The 18,967-nt window shown below is 39.8% G+C and overlaps 1 protein-coding gene across 1 annotated transcript; it reads left to right on the top strand.

Moving 5' to 3' along the window:
• Positions 1 to 2,622: 2,622 nt before the first annotated feature.
• Positions 2,623 to 18,322, top strand: nkpd1 (NTPase, KAP family P-loop domain containing 1). The gene is made up of 6 exons (XM_069173671.1): positions 2,623 to 2,855; positions 8,683 to 8,749; positions 9,728 to 9,844; positions 11,464 to 11,792; positions 12,820 to 14,235; positions 16,822 to 18,322. The coding sequence occupies exons 2-6, from the start codon at positions 8,731 to 8,733 to the stop codon at positions 17,077 to 17,079; spliced, it is 2,139 nt and encodes a 712-aa protein (XP_069029772.1). The 5' UTR covers positions 2,623 to 2,855; positions 8,683 to 8,730; the 3' UTR covers positions 17,080 to 18,322.
• The last annotated feature ends 645 nt before the right edge of the window (positions 18,323 to 18,967 follow it).

The raw sequence follows: 18,967 nt of genomic DNA, 5'->3' as shown, positions 1-18,967 counted from the left end.
GAAAATGTTGCGGGGGAGAGGGAAGTCTGGGTCAGCTTGCTTGGCCTGCTGCCACTGCGACCCGACCCCGGATAAGTGGAAGATGATGGATGGATGGATGGATGGATGGATGGATGGATGGATGGATGGACATGCAACTCCCAAATGTCTCTTCTTGTACTTCAAATGTCATTCAGTCCTGATTAAACCCGTAAAAACTCATCTCGGCTCATTAAAATTACATATTTAAAAGATTTTGTTTGAAAGAAAAATGCCTCAAAGTGGCTTAGATGTAACCCGACTCTTATACCTTCATTCAGTGTGCACACATCTACGAATACACAAATTGATCCCCTACTCTGTCTCCACCCACCCCTCCTTCGCTCACCTGTAGTTCAAAGATATGGAAAGCCACACCCAACAAGTCGACAGCATTGGCTCTTTAGGTTTGTCATGTAAGAGACTATGGCTTTGTGAATCCCTGTTTTTGAGACGGTCAGACTGTTACTGCAGCTCCAGAGCGGAAATACTCAGGCATGACATTTTCTCACTCCTAATATGTCTTCCAGCATATAAAAAACAGCACATGTACATGTAAACAAGGTTAAAATCTTGATTTTCACTGGAGGGGATCTGGAAAGCTGCATTTTATCTCCCAAAGTAGAATCAGATAACTTTTCCCTCTAAAAAAAACTCCAACCGGTATGACCTAACATATTTCACAGCAAACACAGAATGATTACTCTTTGTTTTGAACATTGTAAACTCTTGCTAAGACCACAATAAAGCCAGCACTTATTATTTTATTTCAAAATTGGTCTTTGTCAGGAGCGTACTGCGAGTGATCAATTTCAATCAAGTTACTAATCACGCATGGATATTGTGGTTTATGTTTTATTGCACACAATACTAAAACAGATTATGCTGTGAACATTTAATCTTGTTTTGTCGCTGTAAGTACATTGATTTTGCATTTTCACTTCTGCCTGTCCAAAGCATCGCTCAGCGCCAGTTGAGTTGGTTTGACAAGTTAGATCTTTACAGATCCCGTCTGTACACCAAAGGCATTCACACTTTGAACTGTTGTACTGAAGTTCATCTTACTGTAGATTTAAATGAGGTTGACAGTCTGCAGCCGGGCTAGCACCACTTCAAGGCTGCACGAAGGCACTGTGCTGCTTTAAGATAAATGCTAATGTCAGTATGCTGTGTGATCACAAAAGCATTGCTGACATGAAGCTATTCATTAAAATACAATGTTTACCACTTTCACCATATTAGTATGCTGAACATGGTAATTATGTTAATATTAGCTGGCTAGATCTAAACACAAAGTCCAGCTGATGCAGTCTATTTCCGCTGACACCCAAAACAGAATACATGAGCGTTTTTAATACCCTCTAGAGGACCAACATGTTCTCATACCTAAGCTACAGATTATCTCCTTTGCATATGACCATCGGACAGTACCAGCAACAGGCGTACCCGAATGTCTTCGGAAAATGTGATGGCAATGCATCCAAGAGTGCTTGAGATATTTCCGTCTGAACTAAAGTGTCGGACAAACTCTCTGACACTTCAATCCGAGTGTGCTTCCTCCAGCACTCAGACATATCTTACAATAACTACTTGGTTAGGATCAATGAACAATGGCGGTCATAGTTAAAGGGAACCAATGTGGACAATTTCCCATCACATTCTCGGGCGCTTAACAGCTTTCAGAGAAAAGACAAAGTGGAACACTCTACGTGACTCTCGCCGTTCTGATGACATTAAGACTTTATAGAAATTTATCAAGACAAGAGTGAAACAAAAGCAGGGAACAGGGGAGAATGGTAATAACTTACTATAAGTTGTTTCTTTTGTTTGATGAGACTGACGCTGTTGTTTTTCTTGGAAGGACAGTCGCATTACCCTTCATGCATGTAACCCGAAAGAAACAAGGGGAAAAAAAAATCACTGAGAAATTGAAGTGTTGGAGCATCTGACACTTCCACTCCACCAGAGTCCCGCTGCTAGCATGCTGAGGAACAACTCAAGAGGCATTATAACGACAGGAGCCAAAAGGCTGAAATATGAGCTTTAAAGTACAAAAAACCAAAGAACAAAAACATACCGATGAAATCACCTGAATATGGACATTTGTTCCTCTGTGCTGTGGATACACTCTAAAAAATACATTTTTGCCATATAACAGATTTTTTTTTTGTTTGGTACACAAATATGTGCATCGTGTCACGTAATGCACATCGAGTGTCGAGCTTTCCTGCAAATTTTTTGGTTTATTTGTTTTCTTATCCATTACACACTTTTTCACAGCAGTCCTCTCACTGCTGCTGGAACGATCTGTAGGTGTTCAGCCATCTTCTCAGGAGTTTTCGTGCAACCTGACAGCAGGTCTTAGTGTCATGATGCAGGGCATGCTGCATGCCTTGAGGTGTATGTGTTCATGAAATATAAAACAAACAAGATCAGCAGCATTCCTTATATGATAAAGCAATTCCTTCGTGCAAGTGTGCAGGGAGACTGCAGGCTGTGTTGACTGAAGAGCATGAGCACGTTACGAACAGAAATGCGAGTGTTTGTGTGTAAAAGGAGGAAATAGAGGGATAGATAAGAGGAAGCTATCGGAGGAAGGAGAGAGTCAACACTTGATTTTGCACAGCATCTGGATATATCCTCCCCTTGCTTCAGTGAAAGTCTGATAGGAAGCAGATTTCATAACAGCCTAATAACACCCTCCAAGAGGTCTCAAGATACAGGCATTCTATCGCTGCGAGAGCTGCCGTCATCTTTACCTCCACAATCCAGCCCCTGTCAACAGCCGTCAACCTCTACAACCCCGGAGCCGACTGAAATTGACAATAAAACAGAAGGTAGGATCAACAGGTCGGCGTGAACGTGTGCACACATGCGTGTAAGTTTGCGTGCTGGTGAAAAGGTCCAGGAGTGGACGTTCATTCCAGCGCCACCACCCAGAGAAAGAGCTCAGTGTGCACCTGTTAGCTGTACTCTCCCACGGCAGGATAAAGACAGATTTAATGGAGGCATGGAGAGGAATACAGAGGCAGCCGCACAGAAAGAAAAATGTATAATGATCTCCGTTGTCACAGCCATGACTTTTAGACAGCTCTGGTTACTGTGCTGCAGAGGAGATGGAGAATTGTAAGCCTTGTCATGCATCATAAATGCACTACCGTATGGGAATGCAGCTCGCACACACAGTAGAGAATAGAAATTTCTGTGTGTGCCTTTTACGAGGTAGGGAAGGACATAATGTGTACTCATTAACATATGCATGTTTCTCTTATGAGTTTTTCTGGGGATTGAAGGAAGTCGGAACCAAATGAGAGAGGAGGATTAAGAGGCAGATAAGCGGAGACACTATTTACATTGAAATGGCTGCACTGCTTGAGAAGGGAGATGATGAGGAGAAGTTCAAATGGAAATAGATGAGAATGACATGATGTGATCTTGGATCTGAATGTGAATGGAGAGGAAGTTGAAGGTGCAGACAAAAATAATCATGTTTGGGATGTTTGTGCTGATAGATACAAGATCAGCATGCATACCATTTCGCTCACCCTTGAACCCCAGAGGGGCTCTTCAGTGGCAATCTCATCGCTGCCTCTTTTTTTTTCCTCCTAATATTTTCCGCAGAGGTTTTAAAGAAAAAGTGGATTTTGCGAGTGTGGAGGAGTTTTCATCTCGCTGTCTCCGGTGGGATTGTTAAAGCAGACAGGGTCTATAGATCTTTGGGGGTCACAGCATTCAGAAACCTCCATTTGTTGGTGCCATCATCCCCTCGGTAATAATAAAGGACAATCAGTGTGTTTGAATCAGCTTGTGGCAAGAATCGGGACCCCTGCCCCTCAGGGTGAAAACCCTATCATCTTTGCTTGCTGCACAGCTCTGCGGAGGGAACAGCAAAAGCTTAAGACATCATGCCCAGATTTGGCGGTGCGTACTTTCAGCACATATGGCTATTTCTCTGTCCTCTCCCTGTGACTTAGCAGCAACTGCAGAGAGGATGATCGATAGATCACACCAACAAGAGGTCTTGGGGCCAATTAGGCCAGGCAAGCTGGGCCGAGGCCAATATGGTGTCAGGCTGTGTGTCAATACTGAAGCTTATCAGCCCTCAGGAAGAATGGAAAAGAGTAAAGGCATATACATATACTCTATATGTGGTGTGTGTGTGTGTGTGTGTGTGTGTGTGTGTGTGTGTGTGTGTGTGTGTGTGTGTGTGTGTGTGTGTGTGTGTGTATGTGTGTGCGTGTGTGTGTGTGTGTGTGTGTGTGTGTGTCTGTTACTGATTTATATTACATAATCATCACCCTATTTGAGAGAAGTTCTAGCACATCTTAAGCCCTCGACCGCACCCCATTTTCAGTAAAAGCCTCCTTTGCTGTCGGGTCTGCTCCTACATACCAAACAGAGCAGAGAGATGAAGGGCCGCTGACCAAATGTCATTGTCCCGCTTTCATGCACAATACTTTAGCACCCTCTGTTGGTGTGTTAGTAAACAACAAAATATCTCATCATCTCACAACTGTCTGCACCCCCCAAATGATCTTCAGTGTCCATCTTTTCAATGTCAGAAAACATCCTCCAAAACCTCACATATTACAATATTAGATTCATTTCCTCTCGCTTCGAGCAGAAAATCACTGCGAGTCTCCCCAATCCTGGCCTATAATTTATCTGTGATGCCTATCTTGGATTAATCACAGCAGTGAATTCATCAACCTTAATTGCAAAGTTTATGCGGTGAAAGGCCGAGGTGTGGTGAGGGTAAGTAGAAGGGGAGATAATATCCAGTTTATTCTGTATTGATTTCCAAAAAGCTTCTCACCAAGTAATAACTGAGAACTGCCTCTCTCAATCTCTCTCTCTCTCTCTCTCTCTCTCTCTCTCTCTCTCTCTCGCTCTCTCTCTCTCACACACACACACACACAGTCTGACTCTGTGACAATCAAGTTAATTAAAGTAGTTGAACACAATCAGGTACTTGGAGTAAAGACAAAATTAGTCACCCTGAGGCCAAGCACTTCCAATCTTAATCAGACACACACTAATTAAACTTCTTTTCAGCAACTTGCCGAAAATTTCAGTATTTTGTTCTCAGTTCTGACACCAAATGTTTGGTTGTAATTACAAAAAAGTCAAGTCCTGATGATCGCTGTATCTGTGCTTATGGTGTTTGAATGTTGGCATACATGTGCACATGAGTTTGTTATTGTTTCACACACATATGATTCTCCAGCCCAAGAGGACTTGAAGATATCGTCGGAGAGGTGAAACATTTGTCAAAACAAGAACGTAACTCTCACAATAAAATCACAACTTAAGCACGACCAATTTTTAGGTCACTGTTTTATTGGCTGATGTTACAGATACATCAGTGTCACCACATATGTTGTCTGATATAAGCTAGTATGAAAACTTTTTCACAGATCAAGAAGCTTGAGGTAAATTCAAAATTGTTCTACTTGTCCAATCAGCTGAGAGCTCACTCCTGTGCCTGTTCCTGCACGTCCACATGCTTCCTCGGGTAATAAAGATAATGGAAAGTTCACAGGTGAAGTGCTAGTTTGTCATTTATTTTACAGTGTCCATTTTATATTACTTTATCTGACTTTTAATAGATCAAGTAGAATTACTTCGTGCTACAGCTGCTGGTCAAAGCAGCGGCAGTGGAAGTTCACCTGTTGATTTGTTGTGACATCATTTTAGGTTTGCGGTGGTGTGTGTTTTTCTATTGTGTGTGCCACAGCGCTGAAGCAAGATGCTCACATTTTTAAGAACTTTTAGACAATTGAGGTTAGAGACCCTGTTTATGAAAAAAAAAAACACACAAAAAAAAAAAAACAGCCTGTTAGGACATTTTGACCGTCACTGACTGACTGCTTTAGTGTTGAAGTTCACGAAATTAACTCGTGAAGACTGGGGTCACATTTATTGTTAATACATTCCCGTTTCACTGTTTCAACGCACTGATGTCATTTTAGACAGTAAAGTTTATCTTTAAACAATAAAATACCCTGCCTCCATTATACATCTTTGTAACCTTTTTTTTTTTTTTTTACTTACAAATATTGGTACAGTACCAAAAATCCAGCATCAGTCGGGCTTTCAAAACAGAACAAAAGATATGTCACAAAAAAAATGTTCCCCAATACTCAAGTCCATCCAGAGATTTTACTAAAAAAAATGGACATGATTATGAAATAGACTTTTCGGATCTTCCCTTCATCTACATCCAATGAATAAAGTTTGTACCATTAAACTTGAGCGCACAAAGCTCTGCATTACTTTACATTCAGTATATGTTTAAAAAAAAAAGTTCATCCTTTTTTAAATTACATTCAAACGCATCCGGAGCCATGATTAAAAAGATCTTCCAAAGATAAGCTGAATACAAAATCTTTTCAATTTAATCTTGACGCACATGATGGATGAGCTGTGTCCATGCATTAAATGCAACGATAGAAATGTAAGTATTAAAGCTACTTTGACATAATTTACTTCACAAAGTTTATTTGCTGTTGTTTAGGAAGGACCTGTGTCATGAGGTATACTGTGACACCAGATGGTACAAGTTGGCTAATGAAAAAAAAAAGAAAAAGAAAGGAGGAAATATGCCAAGGGAAATTAGGCTTCTAGCTTGTGTTTCAAAGCTTGACTAACCAGTTATGTCAAAACAAATCCTGCTCTGGGCAAAAAGCTTTGGTGCTGCTGCTCTGGCATCTAAACTGTTTTGCATGTCAGTTCAGGCCAGACAGAGCAATCCAGTCATTCTCAACCTGGGGGACTCCAAACTAGGGAATTCAGCTCATGAATCATGCAGACCCAAGGCTCCAGCATGAAATCACTCATTTGTTCCATTTTTCCACGGACTGAAAAAGTTGGACAGTTAATGCCGGAAGCCATTGCAAGAATGGGGATTTTTTTTTTTCTACCTTGTAATGCTTTCAGGAACTACCCACTTCACTCAGATGGTGTGAATAGAGAGAAGATTGGGTGCAGGAGACAGGGGTACAGCATTTGAAAAGGAGAATGGACGAAATGTACAGCTTCATCACGCAGGAATCATTTTATCTTGTGTGTGACCTCACTTCCTGGAAAGTGCCCAGCCTACAGACACAGCCTGTGGTTGCCAGGTGCCTCTCCACTCTCTTATCAGTGTTGTAAAGTTTTATGGTGCTAAAGTCTTGGTGGTGCATGGGACCACACCTCTGCAGCTGCATGGTCCTCTCACTGTTTTTGGGACACATGAACAGTTGTGATTGAAGATTAACTAAAACAAAGATCAGGACTTAAATTTGAAGCTAATCAGGTAAGCATGTTTCATCAGTAACACATTTCTATCCAGGAACAACATGTCAGTCATTATTTTGTGGTAGCTTAAAGCATATTTACAGATGTTTTACGGTGGTAGTTTTGTTTACGGTTGTGCCATTAAAGTTAAATATAAACTTGATCACAAATAAAATAAATATGATAAATAAATACATTTATAATAAATAAAATAAAATGTGTTTTGCATAGCCAGTTTGAAACCATGAGGCAAGTGCAGGCAAGAACACAAGCAGAAAGTATGCAGCAAACAGGGAAGGGGACGAGCTAAAAAATTTCCCCTCGGGGATTAATAAAGTAAATACCTACCTACCTACCTACCTACCTAAAGGCAATCATTGACTCAGCTAAACTGTTGACATTTCTGTGCACATAAAATGAAACAGCGGGAACTCTCGGGAGGGCACACAAACATCCATGAATGTCAGAATATCATCTTAAATGCCTGTGAATCAAGACTTAGAAGAAAAAAAAAAAAAAAGGAATGGACATTCACTGAAATTCAATTCCTTTTTTTTGTGTCAAGGATTTTCATCCCACATGTCTATTTATTCAACTGCAATGTTATAAAGTTCAGAAACAAAACTCTTTAACAATAGATCCTTAAGTTAGACTGAGGGTGCTGCATCAAGGCTGTCAGTGGCCGAGTTTTTCATGAAGTGACTGAAAGTGTAGAATTGTTGCTCTACAATTTGGTATACAGTAAGTTACTTAAAGGGTTATTAAACTACAATAGTAGCAACATTGGCATGTATAACAGGAAGATTTCTGATATTTCAATTTGTATCCGTAGAATATGCTAATCACTGTTTTGGATTACACAATTTGAAACAGTATAAATATAGAGAGAAAAATAAAGAATATCAGTTTCCCCACAATTTCACAAAGAGCTTGATGTTGCAGCAGCTTTTCTCAAAATGTTTGATGCATTATGTAAAGTATTATGCGATTATTTTTCAGTAAAACCAAGGTGAATGGCATGAGGAAACTTTTTTTTTTTTAACTACTTAAGGATCCTCATACATATATATATGGATTATGACCATGAAATTTAATTACAATTTATAAGCCTTTATAAATGGTGAGTTATCAGAAAGAGGCACCAAACGGTACAAACAGAAGCTGTAGGTCATCAGTGATTACATCCCTCTGAAATTATACCATTTGGTGATAACTACCATCCTTTACATCGGAGAGATGTGAAGGAGGAAAACAAGGAGAGACCTGTAGCTACACAGAAAACACACACACACACACACACACACACACACACACACACACACACACACACACTTCCACTACATTGCCTGTGCTGAGACCTCTGCTGTTTCTTATTCCTCATAGGTCAGAGGTTGCTTCTGTGAAAGCTACGTGTCCCATCACACAGTCATCATGAATGAGTCAACAACAGGTGAGACATCTGCAGGTAGTGACACGTATGTGTCCGTCCTCAGAGAGGCTGGATTCACTTTCAGTTTCCCTTTGCAGATGAAATTCTCACACACATCCGCTGAGAACAAGCTTATTGAATCAGTAGTGGCTCTAATTGACTCCAGCCTCTGTTCTTAGGCCAAAATATCGCGCCCCTGGACCATATTAATAAAATATTCAATGGTTTAAATTTGTATTGTTATGGTCGAAAGTAATGTTTCGTATTTGTGTTCAGTTCAGTGTTTAGTATGGAGTTGGCCTTGAATCTTTAAAATATGAATTAATATTTTAGTGTTTATACAATGCTCTTTCTAAATATTTATGTCCACACTAATTGCAAATTGTTTGTCACTGATTTAATCACATTGCATTAGGAACTCATAACATTGGCACAGGACCACTCGTGCCAAGATTATATCATATTCAAATTAAATTTAACATTATCTACATTATATTCTAATCAGAGTACAATAGAATATTTATAAACTTCTCCACCATTGTTCAAGGATTCAATATTTACTTCCGAAATGCTCATACACTCAACTGGGAACACAATCTATGCTGAGTGCATTCTAAAAAATGCATCAGTGCAAAAGCTCACCTTATTAATACCTGAATGAACCCCTGTCATGAACCTGTAATTTAACTTTAGTTCTGCATTACTGAACTAAAATAATAATAAAACAAACAGGTTTTCCTTTAATCAGAAACAGTCTGTAGAATTGAATCCTGTGAGCATTCCTGCTGAAGATCCTGTTTTCTCAGTTTTACTATTATCGTGTGCTAATTATTTAAATGGATATGTCAAGTTATCTTTTACCCTTAGCTTACATGTGAAGTTTTTTAAATAAGACAGAGGCCTCTCTGGATTGGAGCATCAGCTAAATGATTGTTAATGTAAAATGGAAACGTAAAACAAGTTAACCAGGCTGTATTTTTCTTGTGTTTCTGCTTTTAGATGATATTTATGCCTACGCCCTATCAAAGACCCTGACAAAAATTTCATCACCTGCAACTGTGGGACTCTACTCTTCATGTCAAAATCGAATCAACATGATCCTCGAGCAAATGGAAGGTATACAAACAATGTCAAAATCAGCATTTTGTCTGTAGTGCAAGTTCACAAGTTCGGCAGGATTTTGACGTGATTTTAGTCATCGCCAACAAAATTTTCCAGTGTCAGGTCTTAATATGAACATCGATAATGACAAACGGGCCTTGTAGTGCGACATAATAGAAGAACAGCAATACAGCATCTGGGACGCCGCAGGACGGCCCAACGCAAAGTCTGGCATGTCAGAATGTTTTTGTTTTTACTTGCCTACTTTGACATATCCTACCACGTTACTCGACGACCATTGCTTGACAGCTTCTTGACCCTCCTTCACAACAACACAGGAACTCGCGCACAAATGTGAACAATGATTGGTCCGGGTCATACTTGTAGCGTTGCCAGTCTCCCGTCAAAGACACGACGAGATTTACATCCCCTTGATTACCTAATCTGACATAGGTAGTCTGACCCTGGCATTAATCAGCCACTCAAACCTTGTGACATTGTGCACTCTGTGGAGGGCAACTCGAGGCTGCTGGGCCTTGAAGATCATTTTGGCAACAAACATAAAAACTAAACTTCAGATGATTTGCGTGCAAACAATGTTTATGTTTATGGCACAGTATCCGTTTACAGTGTCCACAGAGTTCACTGAAACTGAGGTATGCTGACTGGAGAAACTGTCACTATACATGCTGCAATGACACAAAAGTACAACAGCATAACAGCGTATATTCTGACCCTTACTAAACACGATGTTTCATTTTTGCGCCGATTTAGCCACTAGAGTCAGAAAATATCTGAGCTCCTTACTGGTGTGTGAATCAGCTTCATCTCAATGCTTTAATGACTTTTTTAAATACTGACTGACTAAAAGTGGAAATTGCATTTCTGTTCTGCGGGCCTCTGTGGGATCTGAATGTCCTTAAGCACACATACAATAATTCTCCCAAACACTGTGTGGAGAAAATAAAGTTGCACATTTATACCACCTTACTCCCATGACACACCTGTTAGACATTTCTGGAACTAAATAATGGTGCTAAAAAGGAATCAGAGTCTGTAAACTGTTTCCAAACAATCCCCTCAGTATTGATTTTAAATATAGTAAATATAAGCACAATTTACAGCAATCAAAAGTAATGTCTGCAAAAGTATATTTCTACCCCATGAATGATGAACAAATTCAACATTTGAGTACACAGTCACCTTGCACATAAAATATGTGACAACTCAAACGTGTTTTTTTCAATAGACAAATGACATTGACCAGGCTGAACGCAGCACGCATAGCTGTGAAGGACTCCAAAAGAAAAGACAAGTTATTTTGAGTTACCCTGAAGGTCTTGCAGTACAGAGGTTGTCACAATGGGGTTTTTTTTAAACCTTGGCAGATATATTGCACGTGCTGCTTCAGGGTATTTCATCTGTTGGTAAAAGCCAAATGAGTAGGATTCACCAAATTATTGCCATAATAATCAGCCTCGAGGTCTAAAAACCCTCTATTTATTATTCCTTTTACATTTAAGCCAACTCACCAACATGCTGTTTTACATACTGATATATTGAATTTATATCATTTTTGCATGCAACTTAACTCCCTAAATAAGTAAATATTCTAAATGTTTGTGTGTCCTCAGTGTGCATGGAACGTGAGAGGTCGAGGATTGAGGAGTCATATGAAGAAAGACCCAAGCCTCGTTCAGCTAAGCCTTCATTTACTGACTTTCTTGCACTTTTTAGCCGACTGCTCTTCTACTGGCCCGTTTGGACTGAAAAGAACCAGCAGCACCACAACATCAGGTTCATTCATGTGAAATTTAGCGCTTGGCATTTTGCTGGCAGTGACCTGCTTTGGGCCGGGATGGCCATACGACTCTTTCAGGCCATGCAGATGAACTTTGGGAAATTACAACTTGTGCTCTACCGAGTGGTTCAACATGACGAAGAGGAGGAAATCAAGAAGAAGGTTCGTAAATTGTTCTAACTGTTCCTTTATTAAACAAAGACTCTACCACCTTAGAAGCACTGTTATGCTCACAGCTTAGTGAAGCATGTAAGCTAATGTGCTAGCATTGTTTGGTGATAAACCAAACTTTTAAATCCAGTCTGTTTCAGCTTTGGTAGAAAATGGATGTGATGACGGTAAGGTTGGTTGTTTTATGTGAGCAGAACACTGTTTCTGCAATGACAAATCACTGTTGGGTTTTAGGAATTGTTTTTTACATTTCAACATCGCAGATGTCATTTCAACAAAATGCCATTTGCCTTCAATTTACTGGAATGATGCATAGCTCAGACACTTAAGAATAAAACTCCATTAAATATGTATTGAGGGAAGTTAAATTTTGACCCGATGAAGGCACTAAATGAAAAGACAGGGAATTATCAACACTATTTTAGACTAATCCTGAGAGGAACTGGGACCAAATTCCAACAATCCGTCCAGCTGTGGTGGAGATACAACAGCTGGATGAACAGGCTGAAAGGAGCATATGCAGCTCCAATAGAAAAGGAATTTTTTTTTTTGAGTTACCATGTAGGTCTTGCAGTATAAGGTTGTCACAATGTACTGGAACATACTAGAATGGTGCATACCTCGAAAACTCTGCAAATAAAACTCCTACTCCTATAAAACTCCTAACACGTCACCAACACAACAAAAAATGTGAACCTCATGGTGGTGATGGTAGATGGAAAATAAGAATATGCTCAGTGGTTAGGATTCATCGCCTGACAACCACGATTGTCTGTTCAAAGTCTGCTGCCAACCTATCCAGAAGCAGTCACTTGAAAAGAGATATTTGACTTCATGACACAAGGATTCATCTTGTGGAGCGTTGAAAAGTTACACGTTAGTCTCACTAATAGTTTCTTTTGTCAGTCTGCACTAAAGTAATGAGCCCATCAGCAAGTTGATACCATCTCTAGAGCCATGCCTAAAAATGCAGCAGAAGCGTTTACCCTGCTTCTCTTTTGAACTGTGTTTTGTTCAGATTGTGAAGGATGGTCCTAACGATTGGAGATCCAAGAAGATTTGCTGCTGCCCGCTGTGGTTTTTTGTCCTGACCCTTCTCGTGCTACCCCCCATCTTCCTGTTCCTGTTTACTTCTGGCCTTTTCCAATTTGAGGTGGAACCCGGCGAGGAGGTGAAAGAATCATACGGCCTGGTGGGTGTGCTGAAAGGCCTGGTCATTGCCTCGTTGGGAGTCCCTGCAGTGAGCTCATTGAGGTTTATCTTTGTGATGTGTAAGAACCTCATCTTCAGCCAGGAACTGAACCTCAAGAAGGGGATGGACAATGACAGGATCAGCAACCAACTGGGATTCATGAACGAGGTCAGGAAGGAAATGTGGTTCTTATCTCGTTTCATCCAGTTTATGGAGGTGTTTGAGAGGAGACGGATTCGAGTAGTGCTGAATATCACCAATCTGGACCGCTGCTCCCCAAAGAAAATCGTTGCTGTTCTTGATGCCATCAACATTCTTCTTTCAGATGAGGAGAGCCAGTTAATTTCCATTCTGGCAGTAAACCCAGAAGTTATTGTAGAGAAAGTGAACTTTGCAGATGGCTGCTTCAGCAAAGAGGACAGAGCTTATGCACTGCTGAACCGCATAGTGACTCTGGCCTTCACGGTGCCACCGCTCTGTGATAATTCAAGGCGCAAATTATTTTACAGCCTCACTAGCAATTCAAAAACCACTGAGGATTCTTCCTCAGATATAGCTTTAGTGGAGGTTACATCAGAAACAATGGAGTCAAATCCACTGATCAGTAAAAATACAAAAGTAGTGGATGTAAAGGAAGAGGAAGTAGAGAGCTTGGTTTTAAGCATCCTGACCAGCAATGAAGGGAATCTGAACAAGTACATGCTAGATGACGCCATGTCCATGAGGAGGGTGATCAACTCTATTCGAGTAACGGTCATAATCATGAAGGCCTTGAGACATGATGAGCTTCCTCAACAAGAAAACGTGGCAGCATGGGTGGTTTTAGCCAATCAGTGGCCGTGCCGACTCAGCTGGATCATCCAGTGTGTGGAAGATGCTCAGCAGAGAGCAGATATTGATCACAATAATTTGCCCAACACTGACCATTCAAAGACCTTGTGGAAAGTCTACAGTGAGTCCAGGGCAGAGCTGTACGTGATGAGTTCACAGATTGAGGACCTCCTCGAGCAGGATGGAGATCCTGAGATGTTTGAGAGATTCCTCTCAGTGGATTTCCAGTTCACCGTAAACGACTTGAAGAGTTTTAAAGCAGCAACGGTGAACCTGGATTCTTCGATTAGGAAGGAACTGGCTCAGATCCGAGGGACATCCAGGATGAGAGATTCTGGTTGGATGAGGAACCTAGCTCCTCTGCCAATCACAACTATCATCAATATGAAAACAGACGACATATGCAAAGAGGTAAGAACTTCTTAAAAGTTATAATCTTTAAGATTTTAGTCCTGGTTGATTTAGAAAACACCGTGGTTACTGGTGGTGCCAGAAAGTATGGTTTAAGTCAAAATTTCTGAGGCGGCTATTTTATCCAAAATACAACCAAAATAATTGTGTTTAGACAACTGCTCCCTTTTGTAATGTAGCCAAATAAACTCATGGGGCTCTATCTTAACAACCAGTGCCAAGCGCAGCCCAACTAGTAGCTACTGTTGCACGCTTTGTCCACATGCTTCAACAACAACATCCAGAGGCCCCAGCAATTGTTGTCTGAGATGTGTGAACCATTGCAAATTGGACATAACAATGCCAGGATTTCATCAATATGTAACGGGACAAACAAGGAAGAATAAGAGGTTGGATCAATACTTTGTAAATGGGGAGGGAGCATATGTGTCAAGGATGAGACCACCAATAAGTTGTTCAGCGTGTATCAACCTTTGAATCTCAAGGAAAAAGTAATAAGCAAGAGGAAAAAGTAATCAGAGTTTGGTTATGTGACGGCGAACATAATTAAGGATGTTAAGCATACCATGAATTTGAGGAATATGGCCTTCAAGAGAATTAATGCGTGTAGAGACAGATTCAAGGGGAAACCTACGAGAGGCGAAGAGGGAACACAAGTTACCAGATAACTAAAGTGCATTTATTCTGAAAATATTTCCACCTTTGTAGCAACTTACTTTTCAGTGTTCTATACTCACATAATTACTGAAATATGAAAGTCATGTGGAAGACTTCACATACCTATTCTGAGGAAAACATGTCCTAAGGAACCCAGCAATTGCTGCCCTGTGGCCTTAACTCCCATTGTCATGAAGAAAAAAATAATCTTGGTAAAGCAGCTCATCAAGTCTCGAGGTGAATTACCAGTTTGCATATAAGCAGAATTGCAGCACAGAAGATGCAGTTGTAACATTGGAAGTATTGAGACAAGCCTGAAACTGTAGCTAGGGCTCTCATCTTAGATTGAACATCTGCATTCAACAAAGTTCAACCACAGCTCCTATTGGCAAATAATACTTGTTTTTGGTCTTCCAGTGAACACTTATCGCCCACCAGTTACTGTCCATAACACAAAAAAATGAACACGTTTCCTTATTTGGGTATCTCTGTGGACACTGCTTTATCCTGGAGTGCACATATATATTTTATCCAGAGTAAGTTGCACCAACATATTTTTGTTTCTTAGGAGAATAAGGTGATTTGGAGCAAACAAGCAGAGTCTGCTGTTGTTTTCTCAGTCTATAGTAGTTTATTATGAAGTGTGGAATCAGTTCAAGGTACAATTATCTCTCTGCTAAAAATTCAGCTGGTTATATCAGCTCTAAGATTGTGGGTCATACGCTTGAGTTGAGTTTTTAAGTTGCATAAAAGAATGTTATCTGTGGCAGGTCTCATTACGTCCGACCCCTCTCGTGTTTTATTTGAAGGTTATCAGCTTTTGCCATCAAACAGAAGATTTAGAGTCCCACAGTCTGAACAGACTGTGAACTCTTTTGTTCCTCAGTAAGTCAAACTGTTAAATCAGAGTTTAAGTTCAAAATAGGCCTCAGTGTTCCTGTGTGGACAAGGAACTGAATGTTAAACCGTCTCCATCTTCCAGTCTTTAAGCCTTAAACATATCTGTTTAACAAAGCTTACACTTAGACGATGGCTGAAAGGACCTTTGACCTCTCTTTTTCATGTTTGCTTGCACTTTTCTGTTCTAATTTTTCTTGACATTAATATTTTAATGTGGTTGTTTTTCTTTTTTTGCTGGATCTCGCGCTCGCAAATTGAATTGAATTGAATTGAATTGAATTGAATTGAACTGAATTGAACTCACACCATGTGCTTCATACCGTGCACTTACATTGTTGAGGTATAGCCCAGAGTGTAATCATAAAGAAGTCATCCATCGGTGGCCTTTTCATCATCAACCACAATCCGATTTTTACATGATGCAAGTTGTTTTCAACACGATACCAAAGCAAATGAGTCTTACCTGAGAAGTTCAAGGTTGTGAAACCTGTGGCCTGCAGCTCCACAGTGAGCATCTCAATTTATTGGTTCATTACTCATCCACTGTTGAAAAACAAAACACACAGTAAGCATGTCTCATTCCAAAGATGCATTTCTGATGAGCAGTCAGTGACAAATAGACTGAAATTCCTGAAGCAGCTACAGATTTCTGTCTGCAGTAACTTAATACGGTTCTGATGTGATCTGAAGAGAGTGAACAGTAAACCCTGAGGATAATATTACTGACATCAAATTACAAACAGTAATGAATTATTAAATGCATGCATCATTTCCGATGGGTCCCTCCCGTGTAAGCAGGCAAATTTAAATCTATCACTAGTATTAAACATTAGTATGTAAAGAGGTCAATTTTAAATGTAAATACACTGAATGTTCTTTGCTGAAAAATGTTGACAATTAATTTCAGATAAATGTTTGTTACTCAGAGGCATTTTGATGGTGGAAACCAAAACTATGTTAACAGGTCAATTCAGTCATTTTAAAGAGGATGAACACCTTTATAATTTAATATTTTCTCTTTTTTCCTAGTTGGAGAGGATGGAATACCCCCGTAAGTACATCGACATTGTGAGAACCAACGACCTCAATGGTTCGGCTCTGGTCTTCGGTGATGCAGAAGAGCTTAAAGACCTCCTGGGTATGACCTTTGGCGAATGGGCAACTTTCAGACTGCACTTCTTGGATTTACAACCACATCTCCAACCAAAGTACAAGAACATGCCACCAACACCTTCTCAATTGAAGAAGCACAAGATTCATACGCATTCCCCATCACCACTCATCTAATGCCAGTCTGGTTAACAACGGCATGTAGGAATCTAATCCATCATCAGTGAAACTGATGTTTCTAATCAACATGTGCATTATTTAAGCAGGTTTATAGTAACAATGCAAAATTTACACATAAAAATAATAGATACAGAATGTAATCAATAACTGAAGATTAAATTCAAAATGTGCTGATGTTACCAACATATTTGTCAAATAAGAAACCCTATGTCTTTTTGTGAAAATATATGAAGCTAGATTAGGATTAAACCAGACCTTTAACTATAATACTTTATATTTTTCACTACAGTGGGATTTTTCATTCAGGACTTTTACTTGTAGTGGAGTTTACATTTGCTGTATTGATCATTTTACTTCAGGATCTGGATACATCCTGCACCACTGACTCCCTGCATTCTCACCTGCTCACTGGGCCGTACAGGACAGCTCTCAGCCACTAGAACCTGATACCAAACTTTATTTTTAATGAAGTGGATAGTTTTTGTTTTTTAAAGTATTCTGCTTTAGTCGTGTGAAAACGCAAACAAAAATATCATTAAGTTTAGGACACAATGACTTCACACTATGGAAGCTGTCCACTAAGTTACTCAGTTGATTCTCTTCGGGTTTCTGGTTGCACTGATCTCAGCATTTGTCCACCAAACTGGTTTCATTTCATTACATTTTAAGTGTTGTGAGAGTTAACATTGATGAAAGTCTGAAGCCATCACGTAAGACTTTGTTCAGCTACAGGAGGTTGTGATAAATCACATGTCTATTCATGCTTTATGACATAATTAGGAATGCATAAGTAATAATTGAGTATGAGAACAGCAGTCTATTAAACTCTTCATGTAAAACGTTTGCCCAATATCACTTAGAAATCAATATACTGTATCTATCCCACCTGTGACTGTCGAGTAACTATCGCATACAAAATGACACCACTCTACACGTCATGTTTTCATGGCTTACATTTCCTCTAATTTCCTCTGGCATGTCTCACGGCCCAGATTTTTACATGTCACTGTAGGGAAAGCACAGGTGTTGAAAATAAAATGAATGATGGCTGAATTCCATTTACTTCCTTGAGTGTCAGGGTCCTGATGGGACTGTGCACGTGGGCTCGGTCCTAACTTGAATGAAAGACTTGTTCAGGATATTTGTATCACTGTGAATTTCCTACTTAATGATACAGGACAAGTTGTGAAACACGTTACCTGAAGACAACATAAAGATGAACTATTGCTTTGCCATTAGTTTCAAAATAATTTTCAGTTCTATTAAAAAAAAATTAAGATAATTACATATGAAATGATGTCCAGAGGCTTTTTAAATGATTTTTAGGATTTCCATCCCTCCTACACCATCTTCTAGTGTGACTGTATGTTTTGTACATTCATCTTTTGTCTTTTTGTGTCTTGGCTTTGTAGTTTGGCTTTCTTGAAGAAATTGTATTTACTTGATTCCTGTTGTTCTGGGTTTTGTATCCTCATGGTTGAAATGCACTTATTGTAAGTCGCTTTGGATAAAAGCGTCAGTGAAATGAAATGAAATGTAATGTAATGTAGCCCCTTTTCATTTTGCATGCACTCTAACTTTTACTGTGACTTGATCGTAAAATCTGTGAATGTTGAAAATGAGGTGTGTAATGTGCCTTCTGAATGTATGCTGCAAGTTTAAAAGACATCAACCTTCTATAGTGCCAATGTTTCTGTGGTGGAAATCACCGATGTTCTTGGACTGCCTCTTTTTAGGGTCTGAACAGGCATTAATACTGTACGTGTGGTATTTCATGTGAGTTGAAATTAACTGTGGTAAGTTCAGGAAGCTTTTATTCATCACTCAGCAGGAAGCTAAAAACTGCATATGTGCTGCAGTAAACTGCAATCCTCCATTGCATGCA

Source organism: Embiotoca jacksoni, unplaced genomic scaffold (assembly GCF_022577435.1).
Source record: "Embiotoca jacksoni isolate LCO1_2020_lvr unplaced genomic scaffold, fEmbJac1.0.p SCAF_6, whole genome shotgun sequence".
NCBI classification, from domain to species: domain Eukaryota; kingdom Metazoa; phylum Chordata; class Actinopteri; family Embiotocidae; genus Embiotoca; species Embiotoca jacksoni.
Note: the sequence above shows the minus strand (reverse complement) of the source record. Positions and strands in the feature narration are given on the sequence as shown.

Coding starts and splice junctions, on each gene's coding strand:
- nkpd1 (XM_069173671.1), top strand. Junction 9,845..11,463: donor GATCCTCGAGCAAATGGAAG/GTATACAAACAA, acceptor GTGTGTCCTCAG/TGTGCATGGAACGTGAGAGG. Junction 11,793..12,819: donor AGGAGGAAATCAAGAAGAAG/GTTCGTAAATTG, acceptor TGTTTTGTTCAG/ATTGTGAAGGATGGTCCTAA.